Here is a 24,565-nt window from a genome sequence, read left to right on the forward strand (position 1 = left end):
TACGATATTTGCCGATATCACAAAGTCTCTCACGATACAATACGATACGATTAGATTCAGGTGCCTGCAATCGATATGAGATGATATCATATGCCCATTTAACACAATCAGTAACATTTAGATCAACAAAAAAAGGTAATGAAAATATCATTTGACATTTGTATTTTTGAGCTCTTCCAGACATTTAAAGGAAAATCAATCTATTGTTTTTAATACAAAGACCTCCTGTTCACTGTAAAGTGCCACGTTTTTATATATTGAGCTTTAAACTTTAAGCTAAATTTTTTGGAACTCAAAACTCACAACCTCCCTCTCCCAAACTGTTCCTACAACAATTTGTTGATGTTGCATGATCATGTATAGGCCTACATTTATTATGTATTATATTGTTTATGTTTAAATAACATTTAAACATCAAACTCCTCTGACCTCATCTGGTCTTTCCAAAGACGCGCGCACACACACACACAGAAAGGGAGAATGTTATACTGTAACATCTACACACACGGAGCTACTGCTGTTGTTCTTGGGCGGATATGAGACTCGCCACAGGATTTTCAAAATAAGAGTATCGATATGAATCGATCTTATTACATCGCATCGATCCGATTCGATTGTTGATAATTACATCAATGTATCGATCTGGATCGATGTATCGTCCCACCCCTACGCTTATAGCAGAATTCACGTAGCGCCCTATAATTTTTTCAGGAATTAGCCCGGATCACTTCTAAACTATACAATATTCACCACGGGATAACGCGTGAACGTATACATGAAAAAGATTATCTATTTTTGTTCGACGGAAGAAAGTCACTGTCAAATGACCATAGTATTGCCTCCATAGCTATAATATAGCTCTCCAAACGCACAGTGAAAGTAGGCTATGGAAACCTGGCACATTAGCTATAAGGATAAGGCTAATGGCTGGCGCCCAATGAGTTAATGTTGATGCACCAGGGGCGCCAGAGTGGCGCACCACGTAACGCACTGCAACGTGTTACGTGTCCAATAGAGCAATAAAAATGCCAATATATATATATAAATAAATAAATGTTGATGCACCAAAAGACCAAGACAAATTCCTTGTATGTGCAGCTTACTTGGCAATAAAGACCTTTTCGATTATGGAAACAACATTAATGAATGGGTTAAGACATCATACCGAAATAGCGTTCGCTTTGGGTCCAAGATATCCACTATCTTCTCTGCATATTCCTTCTTGGCAGATGTGTAGACAAACAGCTGGAACAGAACAAACAGCAGCTGTAACCCAGCAGCTGTTTACATCCCAAACTAAAACACTGTGGGTACAGTCGCAGGGTACAAGCTAGAGTAGCAGTTAAAACCTGGAACATTCAACATCGACTGAGCTCCAGCCAAACCAGGTATGAAGACAAACAGAAGTCATTACAATAAGCCCCGTCATGATTCGACACCTCGGTTTTCTGAAACAAGTGGCAAGAGTGAAACGTACCTCATAGACTTTCGCCACCGCCAGCAGAAATTCCTCCACGTGCGGTCGTAGAATCACGTAGGCCTGTGATGAACGGACAAGCAGCAGGATTAAAGGAAAGGTACTGTAATAAGTCCTTTGTCTTGGAGCTCAAAGCACTTTAGAAATGTGGTCGGACTGAGCAGATCCATTCTTTTTTTTTAATCCACTTTTTCTCCCCATTTTCTATTTTTCTCCCATCCCAATTTCATATTATCCAATTCTTCCCTCCCCCGTCTTGAATGTTGCTAGACTATGCCTCCCACTGGTCGGCTGTAGTGAGGACAGAAGCCTTGCATCACCTGTCCCCTCCGGTACACGAGGAGGCAGCCTGTCGCATCTTTTCACCTGTACAGCTCGATCTCTCAGTGGCGAGGAGTAACGTGTGGGAGGCTCACGCTGCCCCCGACACTTCCTGCTTCTGCCGCAACGTCCAATCCCCACCCACCGGCTTTCCCACCCTCGTAACACTTGCCAATTGTGTTAGTATGAACGACCGGCCAGCCGGTAGCAACGCCGAGAGCTGGGCTCGAACCCAGCGTCTCCTGCGTTAGTGGTGAGCGCCTTGCCCACTGCGCCAATCAGCCGCCCTGAGCAGATCCATTCTAAGACAAACCGCCACATGAGTGAAGAACTCTGAAGGGTCACCTTGTATTCCTGGTCCTGGAACGAGGTCCGGAAGGTGTACTGCGCCTCCTCGATCACATTCAGAGAGCTGAACATGAGGGTCTCATCCTGTGGAAAATGTAAAAGTTCAATTTAGTATCAATTACAATCTATACATACACACACACCTATATATACACACACACACAAGTATGTCAATACCTTCGAAGCGGTTTTAAGAAATCGTATGTATAATCATCCGTCAGCTAAATGACTCTGGAAATGAGATCATTCTGGTTTTAACGGACATTAGGCTCAGTGCCACACGTTACCACTAATCTATGTGGAGACATTGGCACAGCCGTCTATTTGTGGGACGTTGATGTGTATTTTAAGTGATGCTATTTTTGCCCGTTTGTGTAATTTTATCGGTTGTGTATGTTTGTTTTATCTGGACCATGAGTCTGTATTAACACATTGAGTGCCACGCCCCTTCCGGGAAATTAGGTCTAGATTGCCACCGCCCGAGGACGGGGATATTTGCGAACGCTTAAACTATATCTTAAATTATGGGTCTAATACACCCGTCGCTTGACATCAATGACTTGCAGTCAACATGTACGAAACGGATTGTTTTTTCATCGGTACATTTCCCTTTTTTTTTTTAAACTTAAATTTTTATTAACACTTATAGACAAACAGCACAAAAGAAACTAACACAATAAAAAGTGCACATAAATGGTTACATGGGTATCATGGTTAGTTGTCTGGTTCCACTACAGTTGTTTTCCAGGTACTTAATACAAAGGCTGATTGTGTACCTCCCTTAAACAGGTATAAAAATATAATTCCTACTCAAAGATGTTAAATACTGACTAAGGCATGCATGTGTGATATGGGTCCAGAGACCCTCCTTGAGCTTCTTTCTTCCCTTATCCTTCATCCTTTTGATTCACCCATACACAAACCACATCCTCCCTGAATATTAATATAACACTGTTAAACAGACATAAATAATAAAGTACAAAAACATAAAACAATTGTAATACCCCCAAAAAAAAAAATATTATAAAATACTAACTAAAGCAAAAGTGTGTGACATGGGTTCAGAGACCCTCCTTGAACTTCTTTCCTCCTTTACCCTTCGCTCTCTTGTGTTGCATTTGGTTCTTCCTCTGTGATGTCGTTTTCGTTCCCCTTGTAATCCTCCCACTTTCCCCATCTTTCCCCAAATTTCTCTTCCTGTAACCTCAGCATGCGTGTTATCCTCTCCATATCCTGTATTTCTTCCACTATTCCTACCCATTGTGCTATTGTCGGTGGGTCTTCCTTGTACCACAGTCTCGTTATTGCTTTTCTGGCCGCTATCAACATTATCTTTATTAAATATTTGTCCCCCCCTTGTATTCCCTCGTGTGTCAGGTCTCCTAAGTAAAGCACCAGTCCTGTTTGTGGTAATCCGTATCCTAATATTCTGATCATTGCCTCCCCTATCTCCTCCCAATACCCCTTCAGCTTCTGACATCCCCAGAATATGTGCGTGTGATTTGCCCCCTCCTTCCCACACATCCTCCAGCAAACTCTTTGTGTTGGTGCATATTTTCCCTTCAGTTCTGGGGTTATAAAGAATCTGATTATGTTTTTCCATCCAAACTCTTTCCATATCCTCGATCCTGTTGTTGAATGTTGCACCTCGCATATGTTCCCCCATTCCTTCCCTGTTATTTCTATCTCTAGCTCTCTCTCCCATTTCTCCCTTATGTAATCGGTCGTGTGTCCCTTGCTGTTCATTATAGCCCGGTATAGTGCTGATATTACTCTTCCTTGCCCCCCTTCGTATGCCCATACTATCATCTTGATTATTCCATTCTGTTCTTCGTCTTTGGCCCCCCTTATTTCTTTGTTGTAGTAGTCTCTAACCTGTAGATATCTGAAGTGGTCCCTGTTTTCTAGTCCAAATTTCTCCTTTAATTTTTGTAGTGTCTGCATTTCCCCCTTCTCTCTCATTACTGTCCATCTCTCTAAGTCTCTCTTGATGTTCTGATTTATCTGTGTATAGTTCGCCTCAAACAGTTTCTCCACCCCTCTCGTGATGTTCACCCCTAAGTATTTAATCTTGTCCATGTCCCATCTTATCCCGTACCGTTCTCTAATTTCCGTTGTTGGGGTATAGTTCCATGCTAAGGTCTGTGCCGGGAAGCTCTTGCCTGGTTGCCTCATGTATACTATCACGTCGTCCGCAAATAGGCCTAGTTTATATTCCGTTCCCTTTATCCTTACTCCCTTAATGTCCTCGGTCTGTCTGATCAGTTGTGCCAGTGGTTCTATGAAAACGGCGAAGAGCGTCGGTGAGAGACAACATCCCTGTCTGGTAGCCCTCTCTAATCTGATTCTATCCGTCAAGCTGCCATTCACCTTAACCCTCGCTGTCGGTTCTTGATATAGCGCCTTGATCATCTTCATCGCCCTCCCGTTCAGTCCGAACCTCATCAATGTTTTATATAAAAATGTCCAGCTCACACCGTCGAATGCTTTTTCTGCATCTAGGCTAATCAGTACCGCGCTACCCCCTTGTTTTTGTATCTCCTCTACTATGTGTAATGTCTTTCTCACGTTGTCCTGTGTCTGTCTCCCTTTAATAAATCCAGTTTGATCTTCATCTATAATGTCTGGCATAAACGTCTCAAATCTCTTTGATATTATCGATGTATACATCTTGTAATCCACGTTGAGTATATGGACACAGGTCTGAAACTACTACATAATTCCCTATCCTTCCCTTCCTTCGGTATCGTGGTGATTATGGCTTCCTTCCACGAGGGGGGCATTTTTCCCTCTTCCATCGTGTGTCTGAACGCCGCCCCTAACATGGGTGCTAATTCAGTTCTAAATGTCTTGTAGAATTCCAGTTCTCGTTCCGTAATTATTTTATTTAATTCTTCATTCTGTTCTTTCCCTATCGATGGTAACTCTAGCTTCTCCAGATATGCTTCTATTTCCTCTTCTCCCGCTGCTTTTGGCTGCGTGTATAGTTTCTCATAGTATTCTCTAAATGTCCTCTCTATTTCAGCTGGGTCTCTCAATATTTCATTAGTCTTTGTATCCCTTATTGTGTGTATCGTGTTCAACTTCTGTTGCGTCCTAATTCTCCTAGCCAACAGTCTGGTCGCTTTTGGTCCCCCTTCATAGTACGTTTGTTTCATGAACCTTGCTTTCTTTTCTATTTCCGTCAATAATTCCCTATTTATCCTGGCCTTTACTTCTTTGATTTCTCCGAGCGTTTCCTGTTCTTTTGATATCTGGTGTCTCCCCTCTAGCTTCCCTATCAGATTGTGATATGTCTCCGTTCTGGCCTTCTTCAGCATTGCTGTCTTCTCCATCAATTTCCCCCTTATCACCACCTTCAGTGTGTCCCATAGAATGTTCGGATCTACCGCCCCGTTGTCATTTTCTTCCTTATATCTGGCTATCTCCTCCTTGATCTGACTCACCACCCCCTTGTTGTACATTTCCTTTTTAAATAAGAGTATAGTTTGCGATTTCTAGTAATTCCAGAGAAAGACGCTATAATATCCCTTTAGTGGAATACACAAAACACGTTGTCATTTTTCGGCTGATTTATGAACGCTAGATTATCGATAGTATATGTGTCCTCATGCACGAAGAGAAGCGGGGTCTGAAAAATCGTTTCTGCGTACTTTGGTCGGCACGAACCTCACACACACACACACGCTCCGATGGCGGAGAAAGGAACATCCGATTAACCCAAGATTCGTAACATAAAGGCCTTACCTCACATCTGATGTCATGCAAAAAGATTAATCCAATTCCTGATCACCATTCCAAATATCGATTGCGTCCATTGATCCAACGTTAGTCCAAAACGCATACAATGCAATAGTATCCAGCTGCATGCCTGAGAAGTAAAACCTGGACCGGACTTATTTTTTTGATGCAGTACCAGCCAATCCAATGATGTGCAATACCATCCGGGAGACGATAGACGGCGGTATTTGCCCTTTGCGAGCTCAGACCCATTCCCAATGATAATGTCAGGCTGGATGGATGAAAAATGAATAGATATCGCTAATAAAAGAAATAACGATTAAAACCGGACTATACTCGTGATTGGCACTCAAGCGATGGCGAGTTTATAGACCACTACACTTCTGCGTTACATTGAAATCAGGGAGGAGATAGCGGGGGGAGCAAATGAATGTGGACGAGAGCCGTGATGTAAGTGGTTGCAGCTACGGCTGTGGGGGTGCTGGAGACATGATCGAATAGACGTTTATGCACCTCAATCTCCTGAACAAGGCGCGACCCATTCCTAATCGATCAGAACTAAATCGGCAGAGAAAAAGCCCATTTTAAAGCACCTATTCCGCATGCGCAGATTGCCCATGGAGTCTAGACGACGCGAGATGACGCACGAATGAATACATACCCAAGTAAATGGAAGATTGCTCCACTTCTACAAGGTCCATTTGCATGTTCTTGGTATCTAGGGACATGCATCTATGGATCTCGTGGAATGTATTCCCAGTGTAAATAGTGTCTGTTACTAGGCTTGAGTAAATTGTAATGAAACAAAAAGGAGAATATCAAAAAATAACAGTACACCATGCTAACATGTACCAGACATGATACATTACTCATTCAGCACCTTCTTGAGATCACGTGTAGAAAAGAAATCTAAGCAAATGAATAAAGGGCAGATGATTTACAGGAGGTTTTGTAGATACTGAATTTTGCCATCCGGACACATGCTATTTGGAATATGAATATAGAATATCAGGCCTATAAATTACCTTATTATGGTCACACATCTATGGATCGGGCCAAACCTCCCCTTTCCAATGGCAGAGTTCAATCTGGGTTTAGTACCACCAGGCGCCCCTGACAGGGCAGCAAAGACCGTGAATGAAATCTACCGTAAGTACAGTTACTTTTTTATAATGTAAATTGCTCCACCATTTTTCATCAGATTGCAACGTGATTTTTTGCTAGACGTTCACAGAAGGTAGAGAAACTAACTGTGGTCCATTTTATGGCAATAACGTTCAGGTTTGTTCCACCTGTGAGATATGATCCCGAAAACAACGAGAGAAAAAAAGGTTCTCTATAAAGTCATATTTCACTAATAACACTTAATCATTGGTAAACAAATGCAGTGCTGAAAAGATACACCTTGACTGCCGTTTTGACAGGGTTAGGGTCTTTACTCTTGGCTACATTTGAAAAATAAACGCAACATTAATTAATACGTTCTGCATCGATTGATTTATGGCATGATAACAATCTCGTACCGGTACCGGACAGCTCGAGATCAAACTACCTAACCCTAGGAACCAAACAGTGTCAGACGGGGCTGCACCAAAGTGGCGACCCATGTAACGCGCTGCATCGCGAAGCGGCCGACCCGGGTTCGATTCCCGGACCCGCCGTCCTTTGCCGAATGTCTTCCCCCCGCGCCGTCTCCCGTTCTTCCTCTCTCTCTCTCTCTCTCTACCGGACTGCCCGGTAGTACAAACAATAAAAAAAAATCTACCAAAAACATAATAAAAAACAAACAAAAAAAAAACGGTCAGACGAATATAGACGAGCATGAAGCTATATAGAGTCCAACATACAGGAGGAGAGAACTCACCAGATCCAGGATCAGCGTGGCTTCAGGTGTGCTCCTCGTCTTCAGTGGAATGTCTGGCATGCAGGGTCTGTACTGTTGTGATTGTGATGGAATGTTTTTGACGAAGTTATTGCTGGAGGGAGACAACATCAAGCTGTTAGAATAAAGCCTAGTTAACTGCCCTACACTGTAATAACGCCTAGTTAACTGCCCTACACTGTAATAAAGCCTAGTTAACTGCCCTACACTGTAATAAAGCCTAGTTAACTGCCCTACACTGTAATAAAGCCTAGTTGACTGCCCTACACTGTAATAAAGCCTAGTTGACTGCCCTACACTGTAATAAAGCCTAGTTGACTGCCCTACACTGTAATAAAGCCTAGTTAACTGCCCTACACTGTAATAACGCCTAGTTAACTGCCCTACACTGTAATAACGCCTAGTTAACTGCCCTACACTGTAATAAAGCCTAGTTGACTGCCCTACACTGTAATAAAGCCTAGTTGACTGCCCTACACTGTAATAAAGCCTAGTTAACTGCCCTACACTGTAATAAAGCCTAGTTAACTGCCCTACACTGTAATAAAGCCTAGTTAACTGCCCTACACTGTAATAAAGCCTAGTTGACTGCCCTACACTGTAATAAAGCCTAGTTAACTGCCCTACACTGTAATAAAGCCTAGTTAACTGCCCTACACTGTAATAACGCCTAGTTAACTGCCCTACACTGTAATAAAGCCTAGTTAACTGCCCTACACTGTAATAAAGCCTAGTTAACTGCCCTACACTGTAATAACGCCTAGTTGACTGCCCTACACTGTAATAAAGCCTAGTTGACTGCCCTACACTGTAATAAAGCCTAGTTAACTGCCCTACACTGTAATAAAGCCTAGTTAACTGCCCTACACTGTAATAACGCCTAGTTAACTGCCCTACACTGTAATAAAGCCTAGTTGACTGCCCTACACTGTAATAAAGCCTAGTTAACTGCCCTACACTGTAATAAAGCCTAGTTGACTGCCCTACACTGTAATAACGCCTAGTTAACTGCCCTACACTGTAATAAAGCCTAGTTGACTGCCCTACACTGTAATAAAGCCTAGTTAACTGCCCTACACTGTAATAAAGCCTAGTTAACTGCCCTACACTGTAATAAAGCCTAGTTAACTGCCCTACACTGTAATAAAGCCTAGTTGACTGCCCTACACTGTAATAAAGCCTAGTTAACTGCCCTACACTGTAATAACGCCTAGTTGACTGCCCTACACTGTAATAACGCCTAGTTGACTGCCCTACACTGTAATAACGCCTAGTTGACTGCCCTACACTGTAATAAAGCCTAGTTAACTGCCCTACACTGTAATAAAGCCTAGTTGACTGCCCTACACTGTAATAAAGCCTAGTTAACTGCCCTACACTGTAATAAAGCCTAGTTAACTGCCCTACACTGTAATAAAGCCTAGTTAACTGCCCTACACTGTAATAAAGCCTAGTTAACTGCCCTACACTGTAATAAAGCCTAGTTAACTGCCCTACACTGTAATAACGCCTAGTTGACTGCCCTACACTGTAATAAAGCCTAGTTGACTGCCCTACACTGTAATAAAGCCTAGTTAACTGCCCTACACTGTAATAACGCCTAGTTGACTGCCCTACACTGTAATAAAGCCTAGTTAACTGCCCTACACTGTAATAAAGCCTAGTTGACTGCCCTACACTGTAATAAAGCCTAGTTAACTGCCCTACACTGTAATAAAGCCTAGTTGACTGCCCTACACTGTAATAACGCCTAGTTAACTGCCCTACACTGTAATAAAGCCTAGTTGACTGCCCTACACTGTAATAAAGCCTAGTTAACTGCCCTACACTGTAATAAAGCCTAGTTAACTGCCCTACACTGTAATAAAGCCTAGTTAACTGCCCTACACTGTAATAAAGCCTAGTTGACTGCCCTACACTGTAATAAAGCCTAGTTAACTGCCCTACACTGTAATAAAGCCTAGTTAACTGCCCTACACTGTAATAAAGCCTAGTTAACTGCCCTACACTGTAATAAAGCCTAGTTGACTGCCCTACACTGTAATAAAGCCTAGTTAACTGCCCTACACTGTAATAAAGCCTAGTTAACTGCCCTACACTGTAATAACGCCTAGTTAACTGCCCTACACTGTAATAAAGCCTAGTTAACTGCCCTACACTGTAATAAAGCCTAGTTAACTGCCCTACACTGTAATAACGCCTAGTTGACTGCCCTACACTGTAATAAAGCCTAGTTGACTGCCCTACACTGTAATAAAGCCTAGTTAACTGCCCTACACTGTAATAAAGCCTAGTTAACTGCCCTACACTGTAATAACGCCTAGTTAACTGCCCTACACTGTAATAAAGCCTAGTTGACTGCCCTACACTGTAATAAAGCCTAGTTAACTGCCCTACACTGTAATAAAGCCTAGTTGACTGCCCTACACTGTAATAACGCCTAGTTAACTGCCCTACACTGTAATAAAGCCTAGTTGACTGCCCTACACTGTAATAAAGCCTAGTTAACTGCCCTACACTGTAATAAAGCCTAGTTAACTGCCCTACACTGTAATAAAGCCTAGTTAACTGCCCTACACTGTAATAAAGCCTAGTTGACTGCCCTACACTGTAATAAAGCCTAGTTAACTGCCCTACACTGTAATAACGCCTAGTTGACTGCCCTACACTGTAATAACGCCTAGTTGACTGCCCTACACTGTAATAACGCCTAGTTGACTGCCCTACACTGTAATAAAGCCTAGTTAACTGCCCTACACTGTAATAAAGCCTAGTTGACTGCCCTACACTGTAATAAAGCCTAGTTAACTGCCCTACACTGTAATAAAGCCTAGTTAACTGCCCTACACTGTAATAAAGCCTAGTTAACTGCCCTACACTGTAATAAAGCCTAGTTAACTGCCCTACACTGTAATAAAGCCTAGTTAACTGCCCTACACTGTAATAACGCCTAGTTGACTGCCCTACACTGTAATAAAGCCTAGTTGACTGCCCTACACTGTAATAAAGCCTAGTTAACTGCCCTACACTGTAATAACGCCTAGTTGACTGCCCTACACTGTAATAAAGCCTAGTTAACTGCCCTACACTGTAATAAAGCCTAGTTGACTGCCCTACACTGTAATAAAGCCTAGTTAACTGCCCTACACTGTAATAAAGCCTAGTTGACTGCCCTACACTGTAATAACGCCTAGTTAACTGCCCTACACTGTAATAAAGCCTAGTTGACTGCCCTACACTGTAATAAAGCCTAGTTAACTGCCCTACACTGTAATAAAGCCTAGTTAACTGCCCTACACTGTAATAAAGCCTAGTTAACTGCCCTACACTGTAATAAAGCCTAGTTGACTGCCCTACACTGTAATAAAGCCTAGTTAACTGCCCTACACTGTAATAAAGCCTAGTTGACTGCCCTACACTGTAATAAAGCCTAGTTGACTGCCCTACACTGTAATAAAGCCTAGTTAACTGCCCTACACTGTAATAAAGCCTAGTTAACTGCCCCACACTGTAATAAAGCCTAGTTGACTGCCCTACACTGTAATAAAGCCTAGTTAACTGCCCTACACTGTAATAAAGCCTAGTTAACTGCCCTACACTGTAATAAAGCCTAGTTGACTGCCCTACACTGTAATAAAGCCTAGTTGGGGCGCCCTCGTGGCGCACACCATAGTGCCTCGCGCACCTACGCGGCCGACCCGGGTTCGATCCCAGCTCCCGTCGTTATTTGTCGCATGCCCTCCCCACCTCTCCTCCCGTTCGCCCTCTCCTCTGTCGGTCCTGTGTGGCCAATAAAAGCTGTAAAAATGCTAAAATAATAATAATAAAAAAAAAAAAAAAGCCTAGTTAACTGCCCTACACTGCAAGAATAGTAATCTTAACTACCCACCTCATACTATAGTAGGGCTGCCACTAACGATAAAGCATGTTAGATTAGATTACATGTTGCGCATGTTATGACTTTGAATGTCTGCAATTTCCACCACAAAAGGCACATACAATTAACAATATGATGCACCAGTCATGAATATGCAAATCGATGAAGTCGACAGCCCTATACTATAGTCTACCCATATACTCTGTATGATGTAAAACAGTGCTGTATATACACCACATATTTACATTCTTATATTTACTGCATATATATATACATACATTTGTCTGAATAAATAAACCTGCATATAACCCATCTATATACACCTGCATATAACCAATATCTCTGTATGATAGCATGTACAAATACCATATACAATAGTAGTATACCAGTATGACTACTACCATACTGTCTTTACACCTGTACATATTATACTACAACTCTGTATACATCTCAGGGCTTTACAGTGCGACCATTTCACTCTCATTTGCCCCTAAAAATAGGTGTGCAAACTGAAACAATTATTTAGGAGCACAGTATGCGAGTAATGGCCTGATGCGTATTCTATGAGTTGAGTGGATCCGTGACCGGAGCAGTGCGTTTGAAAGAGAGCAAGCTTTGCGTAGTGGGCGCATCAACACGCAATTGTTATTTCATAATAAGACAGAGCAGCGCGGACCTTCAATTTTAGAAGCTATGGCATTGCTTGCTCCGCGAGCAACGGGTCAGATGAGTCTAACATGGTTTGCATCCTCGCCATTCCTGTATGCCCACGTTGTGGTAAAAACCTTAACTAATGTTAGCTGCTAACGCTAACTAAGCTAACCATGAAAACGCTCACAGGCACAGCTGAGAAATCAGTTTAGTTTATCCAATAGTGAGGGAAGGGCAGAATCTCTCTCTCTCATTAGGCTAACAATCCTGATTTCATTCAAAAGGAAGATATTGACTTACATGTGTATGTACATTAGGGATGGGTACAGACCGAATCACGTCAGTACTACCTATTCACGTGAGATCCGCCGGTGCCTCATTTCGGTACTGTAAAAAAAAAGATTTTTTTTTAAAGTCCGATGACATCAACGTTTCGTTTACCGCTAAATTAAACCTATGAAGTGTGCCGCACGTTCACGTCAACACACAATATATTAACACTTTAATCGCCGAAGACGCTGGGCAGAGTCTTTCCCCGCCATGCTTATTCTGCCGAAGACGCTGGGCAGCGTCTTTGATATCAATATTTCAAACATCTGTGATCGAAATCATCATCCGGTCAACATCAGATCATACTTAGTAACTCCTAGAAGCACGTCCAGTTGACATTTTTTATCTCGCACAGATTCCTATCAAACTGTATTTCATCATCAATATAATGCTAGAGCCATATGAAATCCGTTTTATTATTTTCCAAATTCCATTTTATTTTTTCCCAAATTCCATTTTTTTCGTTTTAATATTTCAGAATTCTGTATTTTGCCTTTTATGCTCATTTTACCATCAGAAATAGTGTCTAATAAGTGGGAATGAATTAATGTCCACAATTGAATAAGATATAACAGTCCATTTAATGTTTTTAAGTGCTGCAACTCAGAAATACAGTTAAATTTTACACAATATTTTTCAATTAATATTGTGACAATAAAAATACATATTTCAAGTGTAAACAATAGATACAGCTAGCTACTACTGACATTATCACAATGACAATGTCAGTAACCTAGCTATATCTATTATATTGTGATGAAATATAGTAATGCATAATTTAGGCACCTTTAGTTTAGTTTATTTCGTTTATAAAGGACAGTGTATAATGGCAATGGTTTGCATTAAACAAATGGATGGGTGCACTAGATTTAGCAAGAAGCTATCATTTCCATCTATAGTCCTATGTACTGTAACGTTTCATAGCTATTTAAGTTTATTTAGATTATAAAGGGCAGTGTATAATGACAATCGTTTGCATTAAACAAATGGGTGCACCAGATTTAGCTAGAACTTCTAGAAGCTATCATTTCCATAGATAGTCCTATAACTATATCATCCTATATCATCTTTTTTTTTATATCTTAACTCCTGTGCTGCACAAGCACTAACAGAGTGGAGATATTACACATAACAAATGGACATTAGCTATAGTATATAGCTCAGCAGCTGTAACAAACATTTTATTATTTTAGATATTCCAGAATATTCCAGTAAAGACTGTTTATCACAGAATCTTTATATTTTCCTGAAACTTTTCAAGAAAACGAGGGCCATCCTGGAGAACCCCTCTCACCCACTCTACGAGGAGCTAGCCAGAATGAAGAGCACGTTCAGCCTAAGGGGGCTTTCTCACTAGCCATTCAGGGTCGAATCAGCTCCGCTCCGTCCTCGCTCCGTCCTTGGGTGCGAACTCCCCCCCCTCCCTCTCCCGCCTCTAGTTTACGTACACACTGCAGTCTTGGTGCGCTCCGGGTTTTGTTTACGGTTTGCGTTTTGAGCGTGTAAGCTGCCGTAGGCGATGTCACACTCGAATGTAAACACAGGAAGAGTGTAACACACGGTGATGGAAACTGGATGCTGATAAATAACCAATAAATATGAAGTTATATTTGAACCTCTGTTGTCAAGCCTCGTCAATATAACCTAGGGCTGGGCGATATGGCCAAAAACGTTATCGTGATAAAATACAATTATTTTCATATAACTCGATATCGATAATTATCGTCTATATACATTTCTGTCAAGTTTAATTAACTTCTTATGCCCGGCGCGACAGGCTATTAATAGACACTTGTTTTGATGCGGTAGAACGAAGTTGGAGCCGTCGCGTGTCGAGCGAGCCAACCCTTTGAGAAGCGTTGTGGTCCCGGCTTGAATTCTCCATGAATGTGTCCAAGTCCATAATCCATATAAATCCATTTTGTTATATCCAACACAGTCTGAATGAATGTTTCTTCCTTGCGATTATGCCGCGTGATTATTTTCAAACGACCAAAACTGAATGTCTTGTCTCGAGTTGATGTCGTCATCAGTCCACGCACCTTCTTCTACGCAGTACACACGGCCCAGTGGCATAGATTATTATATTCCACCAGGGGGCAACCTACTGCCACTGGATCATATGCATAGAATGGAACACTGTTTGGTCCAAGCTTGGAAAATCGATATATCGAAACTTTGCGACCACGTTTCATGTTTATTTCGAGGAAATAATTTATCGCGATGATTATCGTTATCGTTTTATCGCCCAGCCCTAATATAATTATATTGCATGTTACTGGTCTATAGAAATAAATGCATTCAAACAAGAAACCAATGTATAGACATAGCAATGGCAACAAAAATTGCCAGGCCTAATGTGAGGCAGGGAAGTCTTGCGCTTGTAACGTGGATTTTCATCTCGAAGTTTTCATCCACTGAGCCGTGAGGCTCAACATGCTCGTTTGGTCCAGGTTTGGAGCGAATCAGTGTTCATCAGGGACGATCACACCCTATTTTGGTGCGATCGTGCTCTGATTCAACCCCAAATGGCTAGTGTGAAAGCCCCCCCCAAGACTTAAATCACCTGTACATTGTATATATTACTTTTGCACTTTACTGCTACATTTGCACTCTGGTTGGATGCCAAACTTGTTTTCATTGTACTGTACTTGTGCTGTGTGATGACATTGACAATACATTTGGATCTAATTTAAAATCTAACACCAGGAAAAGAAAGGGTGGAGAAGGCCATCCAACCAATGGGCTTTATGCAAATTACCACAAATTCAAGATCCTGGTTATGATATAACAGTACACATGCCTTTTAGATTCGGGTCATTTTAAAGGGCACCAACCGAATTATAGCGGTCAAATCTGTACCTTTACATGTTTAGTATAAGAGTGTAATATTACTAGACAAGAGGGAACCAGATAATGTTGATAATTAAACATTTAAAAACATAGTACATGATCATTAGTTTCAATAGTTTGTGTGGTGTGTTACAACAATAAATAAAATGTTCTAAATGTTGAAATTGAGAAGTTTGGACTTTTTTTTTACAACCGAAATTAAATGTTATTATTACAGAGAGAGTTAAGTACAGAAAAAAGGTACCATTGGGTATCGATAACGAATTCCAGGAACTGGTATCTGTTCAAACGTCAACGGTACCCAGCCCCAACCAGAACAGTTTGATCCAAAAACAGCTACACATGACGACACCAGCCACTGCGTATCTTAATAAGCATCTGTATAGCAGTGGGATCCACCGCCTCCCAAATCATTTGCAATTGAAAAGCCAACGGCAATAGACTGGAGCAGAGCACCAGATGCCCAATTTGCATGATAAATACAAAAGGTGTTCCCCGTAACAGGGGCACAGTCCAGAGGACAGAGTGATGATGTCATCACTGTAACAGTTATTATTACACACAGTCCAGAGGACAGAGTGATGATGTCATCACTGTAACAGTTATTATTACATACAGTCCAGAGGACAGAGTTATGATGTCATCACTGTAACAGTTATTATTACACACAGTCCAGAGGACAGAGTGATGATGTCATCACTGTAACAGTTATTATTACACACAGTCCAGAGGACAGAGTGATGATGTCATCACTGTAACAGTTATTATTACATACAGTCCAGAGGACAGAGTTATGATGTCATCACTGTAACAGTTATTATTACACACAGTCCAGAGGACAGAGTTATGATGTCATCACTGTAACAGTTATTATTACATACAGTCCAGAGGACAGAGTGATGATGTCATCACTGTAACAGTTATTATTACAAACAGTCCAGAGGACAGAGTGATGTCATCACTGTAACAGTTATTATTACATACAGTCCAGAGGACAGAGTTATGATGTCATCACTGTAACAGTTATTATTACACACAGTCCAGAGGACAGAGTTATGATGTCATCACTGTAACAGTTATTATTACATACAGTCCAGAGGACAGAGTGATGATGTCATCACTGTAACAGTTATTATTACATACAGTCCAGAGGACAGAGTGATGATGTCATCACTGTAACAGTTATTATTACAAACAGTCCAGAGGACAGAGTGATGATGTCATCACTGTAACAGTTATTATTACATACAGTCCAGAGGACAGAGTGATGATGTCATCACTAACAGTTATTATTACATACAGTCCAGAGGACAGAGTGCAGGACGACAACACCAGACAAAACAAAAACACGACAACAATCATTTAAACACTACGGTAATCGTAAACTATATCGCCTACGCTATGGAATTGATTCAAGATTTTTTTTATATATATATATAAACATCTCCCCTCAGTGCTTTAGTTACATACATATTGTGCCGTCAGAACAGTCCTACGTTTGTAGCTCAAGTATTTCATGAGTCATTTAACATCCATTACGCCAATGTCTCCCGATTTGAACCAGGAGTTGTGAAAAACGTATTTTAAGCGGATACATCTCAGTGTAACTCCTTGGGAAAAAGGTTAGCGTAGAGCCCTGCATCTAGTGATCCATCTATGCACAAAAGATACTTTTTACCAGCAAATCTCTTAGTTACAATAAGATTATTATTAAAGGTAAGCAAGTGAAATGTTTGCAGGTCAAATAAGGAAAAGATCCTGCGAGTTGCCAGTGAATATAACACCAGTGTGAAACTTACGGACTGAAGACATCGTCTGTGTCCTCCTCTCCGACCAGGAGGCCCATGGAGCTGTAGCCGAACACACACGGTTCTGGGGTCGCCATCACACCATCACCGGCCCCAGGACTCCTCCAGGCTGAACAGAGGAACCACCCATCAAACTGGTTGCTAATGAGTAGTTCCAACGGTTACCAGTAACCTTTTCTTTATTTTCTCTCCCTCGTCAAGGACCCCACAAATAGGCGGTATGGATGGTAACGTTAACTCTGCAAGCTAAGGCACATGCTACGTCTGTGCTCAATCTTAAAACGGAAGCGTTGGCTGTAGGAGCTGGCGAGAGCCAGGAAGAGGACGAAGCCGTCGCAGATTCCAAATTCCAATATTCAGTTTTCTTAATCGCTGCAAAAGCGTGGTGGTTGGCGAAAAGGACGAGCGTCCTACAAAAGATGACTTGATTGGGGCCAATTTACACTCGGAATGACTGTTGTTGAATGGGTCTTTTGCAATATCAAAATAACAGGCTATGTACATATTAGTCATTCTACATCTCTCCCTGCCCAACCCGCTCCCTCACCTACACACACAAAAAGGCTAATTGCCCGAATCTGTAGTGCCACTGTGCCATACTGTACCGGCTCTGCTTAGGACAATAATAGAAAAGGAGCAGCGTTGATGCCACTACCTCCAACTGTTGCAAGCGGGCATGATGTCTTAACTGAATGACATCAAGCAGCGAACCAGTCTAAACTTCCCCATGTCTTTCGAAACAGTCTTATCAAACCGTAGCAGGCAGGTCAAGCGTGCAACAACTAAAAAGGCACAAACGCAGTAGCTTTCGCGGTACTCACTCTCTTTGGTGGGTGTGAGGAAGCATACAATGGGCGTGTAGATGTTGCGTGCCGTGGCGTTGCGGGAGGACGGGTCCATCTCTGCCAGGACCCGCTGGGGGCCCATGGTGGCCCTGACCGGGGTCTTGAAGGCTAGGTCTACAAAACAACAACAACATTTGGTCACAACACTGGAAAAAATCTAAAACAATTACATTCACTATACAGTGCTTTATCAAAACACGTTTGTCACAAAAGGCTTTACAGAGCAACAAGTAGACTATCCAAAATATGTTGTAAATGTTAGTATATTTTATAGTGTTTGGACTTTTACTGTATGAAGCACAATTTCAGGAGGGTCACACAGAACCAAGCATTTAACTATAATGTTGTATAATGAGGGTCATCAAAGAGAAGAAAAATTACTAATGTGACAAATAAGGCAAAACTGGAAATGTGTGTGTGTGTGTGTGTGGACAAACCTGTGCATGATTCTTGGTTGTGCAGAACGACAGCTCTTCTCCTGGCTCTGCCTTGGACCAGAGGTCTCCTGGTCGGCGTGGGAACATAATCAGAGTAGGGAGAGCAGCCCGTCGAGTCTTCATCCTGTAGGAGAAAAATAACGCAATCATCAAAAAAAAATACAATAGTTTTATGAACTCTGACCCAGACTTACAAAATGCAAAGTAGCAGAGTACACAGTGCTTTCAGAATGTTCATAACACCGTTTGACAATGGAATTGTGGCTGTATAAAATGCATATTATGTCTAAAGTTAGCTGTGAACTTGGAAGGTACAATTTAGCTGCCCCTTTTATCCAAAGCGACTTACAGATTGTGAACATGTCACCAGGAGGGGTACATCTCTGGCAGCTAAGAGCCAGTGGCATAATAATATCGAGCCTGAGAGTGCACAGTAGAGGAATAATAGGTAGTATAAGAATAGTAGCATAGTATTATTAGGGTACATAATGGTAAAAAGGTTAGAGGGTTAGTGGCTTTTTTCACACTTAGGGCATCATTGTAAATAAGAATAGACTTTCCTAGTTAAATAAATAATAAGTAAAGGTTTAGGACCCTGCCATCAGACCTAGTTGTGTGATTGATTGAACAACATGACACCGTAGGGGGCAGTCGACCGAGTTCTAATAGAAGGCTGAATTAATGAAAACTTTATTAACAGATTGGAGAATGGGTACAATACAGTACAGCTCAATACACACAATTGTTAAGGGGATGCAGACCAGAGAAAGACTTTCGTCTCGTTTACATCAGGATCCCCCATTTTCAATTCATAGTGAACAAACTTATATCGGGCCAGATGAACATCAATTGATCTAATAGTTAGCCCGCAAGGTTGCATGTTGTGGTTATTAAAAAGTACAGTTGGCTAAAGAAGGATGGGGGCGTACCGTCTGTAATGTGGCAGTGAAAGAGTTAGCCTTCTTGCAACTTGCAATGGGCCTGGTCTACAAGATACACTACACCACACAGGTACCCATGTACATGTCAAAATACTTCCCAAAGGTCAGTGAATACCACGATCACAACACCAGAGGGAGCTCCACAAATCATGTTAAACCCAGATTCGGCTCAAACAAGGGACTAAACACGTTTCGCAATTATGCCACATCAATGTGGAACGCCCTACCCACAGCTGTAAAGGAATGTGAATCACTACCCACTTTCAAAAACACTCTCAAAGAACACCTACGGGAGACTGCAATTCGAAACTGGCCCCTGTAAATGTCCTAACCCAACCCCCTCCAATGTACAGTAAATTACCAAGTATGATTTTTTGTTTGTTTTTGTTTTTATTTTTTTAAACACACATATAAACAAGGACCCGGACCTATCCATCTCCGCATCCCAGCATGCATTAAAATCGCCACCCACAATGAGACCGTATCCAGTAAGTTCCAACATATTCTTCGTGATTGTATTATAGAACGCTGAATCAAATGTGTTAGGGGCATACAATGCTATTATTGCCATCTTCCTATGAGAGAACTCAACTTTTGCTATAGTAATCCTTCCCTCCGTGTCCGACCACACATCCAGGACTTTGATATCAAGGATACGTCAGAATTCTTGCTGTAGATATTTCTTGATAAATCGCATCGAGATATGTAAGAGACCAAACTTTCCGGCACATTTTTTCCGGTTGAAACCAGCGTGATGCTATCAGCTTTTTAGCTACTGTGATACCCGATAAAACCAATCTCTTTAGCTGTGGATGTACTGCAAACTCAAAAACATCATTCAATAGTAATACAGAGGGGTGTACATGTATATTCCAAGATACGAGTTTTGATAATTGTTGGGTCACATCTTTCCAGAATATCTTAACTGGTGGGCAGTCGGAGTCCCAGTACATGTGCATAAATGTTCCTTCGTCCCCATTTGTACATTGGGAGCATTTGGAGTCTTGTTTAAGACCCATTCTGTTCAGTCTTATAGGAGTCAAGTATGTCCTGTGAATATAGTTAAGATTGATTTGTTAAGATTGATTTGTTGATGGTCCGGGACGGTTGCCTATTGCTTATTAACAGCGGAGCAGTGCTGCCGTTGCTTCCGCGTTTTCCCTGATTGGCTGCGACACGCCCCGCGGCAACCGCGGAAGAGCTTGCGGCATTATGTAACCGCCCTAATCCGCCATGATTTTCATTCGAAGCTCAGCTCACCTGGCAGCGCAGCGGTCCGTTGTTGACAAGTTCGAATCCCATCAAATCTTTTTTACCATCAATTTTTTTTTTAACGTGTATTCTTTCGCCGGTTAAGGTTAGGCATGGTTAAGGTTAGGCATTGTTTCGGAGTTGGTTAAGGTTAGAACGGTTAAGTTTAGGCGCTGTTAAGGAGCTGGTTAAGGTTAGAGTTTGTCTTAGAGAATGGCAATATTCTTTCTATGGTTAAGGTTAAGGTTAGGCATGGTTAAGGTTAAGGTTAGGCATTGTTTCGGAGTTGGTTAAGGTTAGAACGGTTAAGTTTAGGCGCTGTTAAGGAGCTGGTTAAGGTTAGCGTTTGTCTTAGAGAATGGCAATAGACAGCCTATTTCCGCATTGCCGCTCTCTCGCGCTGCCGCGGTCACATGGTCAAATTGTCACATTCTTGCACTCCTCCGCTGTTAAAAAGCAACACGCGTCCGGGTTCCTTGATGTAAGTCGGACATTTGACCAGGCTCCTTGCCAATCAAAGTCACTTTCTAGGTCTGGTATATCCCTCCTCCAGACAGTCTAGTTGGAGGGTTTCATACGAGGACGTTAGTAATTGATGATAAAAATCTGAAACAAAACCTCTCGATGTCTCTCTTTCATAGAAGAATTTGTGGTATCTGTGGTGTTCAATTGGTATGTCTAATGGAACACCGTGAGACTTCAAACATAGCCGTAACTGCATGTAAAAAAGCCATGTGGATTTGGTGAGATTAAATTTTTTGCACATTTCTCCATAACTACAAAAACCCTGTTTGTTAAAAACATCCCCTAATGAGTGTATGCCTTGCTCTTCCCATATAGGGAATCTTATAGGTCGTTTTTCAATTAAGAGTGCATTGTTGTTGAATATGATTGTGCCATTTATGTGGGTTAGGATATTTTTTTTGTGTTTCACGCCATATCCGGATTGCATGAGTAATTATGGGGCCAAATTTCCGTTCACAGTGCTTGATTGGTAGTTTAGTGTATGCTATGTCCTTCAGTCTATGTGGGGCTACTATGTTTTCTTCTAATTTTCTCCAGGATACTAATGCTTGGGGATCAAACCATGTTGTCAATGGTCTTAATGTGTACGCCTTAAAATAATGGAAAAAATCTGGAAATGCCATGCCACAGTCTGCTTTATTTCTCTGTGCGGTGGATCTTTTTATACGTGGTGGTTTGTTATTCCAAATAAATTTGTATGTGGAGGAGTGTAATCTTTTCCAGTAACCCTCTGGAGGGGGTAACGGTAGCATTGAACTGAAGAAGTTGATTCTAGGTAGTACATCCATCTTAACTATTGATATCCGTGCCTGTACTGAGTTTTTAAGTTTTGCCCACCTATCAAGGTCGTCTTTGATTTTGTTTTGGATTTTTGTGTAATTGTGCTTCACCGTTTGTCTTATGGTGGGGAATATTTCCACTCCCAAGCATCTAAAATGTTTTACCATAGGTATCTCTCCTGGGAGGGTTATATCTTTGTTTGCAGGGGTGTTAAGTGGAAGGAAAGCCGACTTCGGCCAATTTATCTTAAATCCCGATAAGTCACCAAAGTTCTCAATCAACTTGAGCAGATGAGGCAATGTGGTGTTGGGGTTTTGCATGAACAGTATTACGTCGTCCGCATATAAACAAATTTTATGTTGTGTGCCCCGATTGGTTCTATGGATTGGGATTGTCTTATATATTGTGCTAAAGGCTCTAATGATAGATCGAATAGTCCGGGACTAAGAGGGCAACCCTGTCTGGCTGAGTGTGATACCGGAAAGATTTTGGAGATGATTGTACCTGTTGTAATCATGGCCGATGGGTCTTTGTATAATACTTTAATCATATCAATGAATCCTTTACCAAGTATGGTTTGTCAATATTCCAATGTACAGTTTTGCTTGTACAGTTGTACAGTGTCCCCGACCAACCCACCCCTCCTACACAACCCCCCCGCCCCCACCCCACCCACCCAACCTCCTCCAATGTACAGTTTCTACGTCAAATGTATGTACTCTCTTTTTTAGACTCTTTTTGTATCACAAACAGTACTGTATTTGTAAATCTGGTATGTCATAAATGTATAGATGTACAGTACTGTATCTGTATGTCATGTATGTCATGTTATGATGAATTGAAAATGGGGGACCCTGATATTGAGCCGTACTGTATTGTATCCATTCTGCAATCTGTTAATAAAGTTTTCAATCAATCAATCGACACCGTGGCGTGACGTCACGTTAACCGGCTCCGCTCCCGTGACGTCCTTTAGCCAGCTTTGATTGATTGATTGAAAACTTTATTAACAGATTGCAGAATGGGTACAATACAGTACAGCTCAATACACACAATTGTTAAGGGGATGCAGACCAGAGAAAGACTTTCGTCTTGTTTACATCAGGGTCCCCCATTTTCAATTCATCAGGACATATATGACATACAGATAGTCAGTACTGCTACATCTATACATTTATGACATACCAGATTTGCAAATACAGTACTGTTTGTGATACAGAAGGAGTCAAGAAAAGGGAGTATATACATTTGACGTAGAAACTGTACATTGGAGGAGGTTGGGTGGGGGGGGTTGGGTACATTGGGATATTGACAACCATACTGGGTAATTTACATTGGAGGTGGTTGGGGGGGGGGCACACTGTATAAACAAGTAAAACTGTACATTGAGGGGGGGGGGGAGACACTGTACAAACAAACAAAATTGTACATTGGACTATTGACAAAACCATACTAGGTAAATGACTGTACATTGGAGGGGGTTGGGTTAGGATATTTACAGGGGCCAGTGTTGAATTGCAGTCTCCCGTAGGTGTCCCTTGAGAGAGGTTTTGAAAGTGGGTAGTGATCCACATTCCTTTACAGCTTTGGGTAGGGCGTTCCACATTGATGTGGCATAATTGCGAAACGTGTTTAGTCCCTTATTTGAGCCGAATCTGGGTTTAACATGATTTGTGGAGCTCCCTCTGGTGTTGTGATCGTGGTATTCACTGACCTTTGGGACAAGCTGTACGTTGTATCGCCGTCGGTTGTGTGATAGTAAAGGGCTAACCTTCTGTATTGTCACAGTGAAAGGGTTATTAATAAATAAATACATTAATAAACTTACCTTGGCTTGCTGTTCACACACGGAGCGCGTGCGTCGCGGTGTTGTGGTTGTGGGTTTCAGCTGCTGGCCGTTGTTTCTCTGTTGTGCCGATGAGCAACACAACTCACTCAAATTTCGAGACCTGAGTCGCATCTTCTCGTCTATCTATTGAACGATAATAAAGCTATATCCTGCCGCGTGAAATATTCCAGACTTATTATTAAATAGCTCCTCCAGTTTCAGATGCTAAACGGGTAGAAGTGAGACAGTAGTTTTTCACTAACTGTTAACAACAGCTAACTGGCTCGAGCTCCTTCTAGAAGCACCTTTTAAATCTGCCGGGGGGAGGAGTAGAACTACTGATTGGCGGAGAGGGGACGTCACTCACTCTACGTTGGGTCTAGCCCCTCCCCCTGTGACGTACGAGACGCTGTGGCAAGCGCGCGCTGATTGGCGAAAAGTACGGAAGTTTCTCTACCACAAAGAGCGCCCGCTGATTGGCGGAGAGGGAACCGTGCGCTGATTGGCGGAGAGGGGACGTCACTCACTCCACATTGGGCCTAGCCCCTCCCCCCTTGACCAAGCTCGGCTGAGACGTGCGGTTGGAGAGAGGGTCAAGTTTCTTCCCCTTCGGATGTATATATTTTTTACGATCTCTTTTTACTACACAGTTCTGTATCTGTATGTCTTG

The 24,565-nt window shown here is 41.9% G+C and overlaps 1 protein-coding gene across 1 annotated transcript in view; it reads right to left on the minus strand.

Annotated features, from left to right (window-relative positions):
• Positions 1-24,099, minus strand: part of ctdspl3 (CTD (carboxy-terminal domain, RNA polymerase II, polypeptide A) small phosphatase like 3) — a 37,680-nt gene extending 13,581 nt beyond the window's left edge. The window contains exons 1-8 of the mRNA XM_084319015.1: positions 23,896-24,099; positions 18,571-18,694; positions 18,110-18,247; positions 17,280-17,397; positions 7,752-7,863; positions 2,144-2,230; positions 1,478-1,540; positions 1,166-1,245 (exon numbers count right to left, since the gene is read on the minus strand). Of these exons, the coding sequence (XP_084175141.1) occupies positions 1,166-1,245; positions 1,478-1,540; positions 2,144-2,230; positions 7,752-7,863; positions 17,280-17,397; positions 18,110-18,247; positions 18,571-18,694; positions 23,896-24,027 (854 nt within the window). The 5' untranslated portion in view covers positions 24,028-24,099. The remainder of the gene's footprint in view (positions 1-1,165; positions 1,246-1,477; positions 1,541-2,143; positions 2,231-7,751; positions 7,864-17,279; positions 17,398-18,109; positions 18,248-18,570; positions 18,695-23,895) is intronic.
• Between the last annotated feature and the right edge of the window lie 466 nt (positions 24,100-24,565).

This window comes from Notolepis coatsorum, assembly GCF_963971535.1.
Source record: "Notolepis coatsorum genome assembly, chromosome: 7".
Taxonomy (NCBI): Eukaryota; Metazoa; Chordata; class Actinopteri; order Aulopiformes; family Paralepididae; genus Notolepis; species Notolepis coatsorum.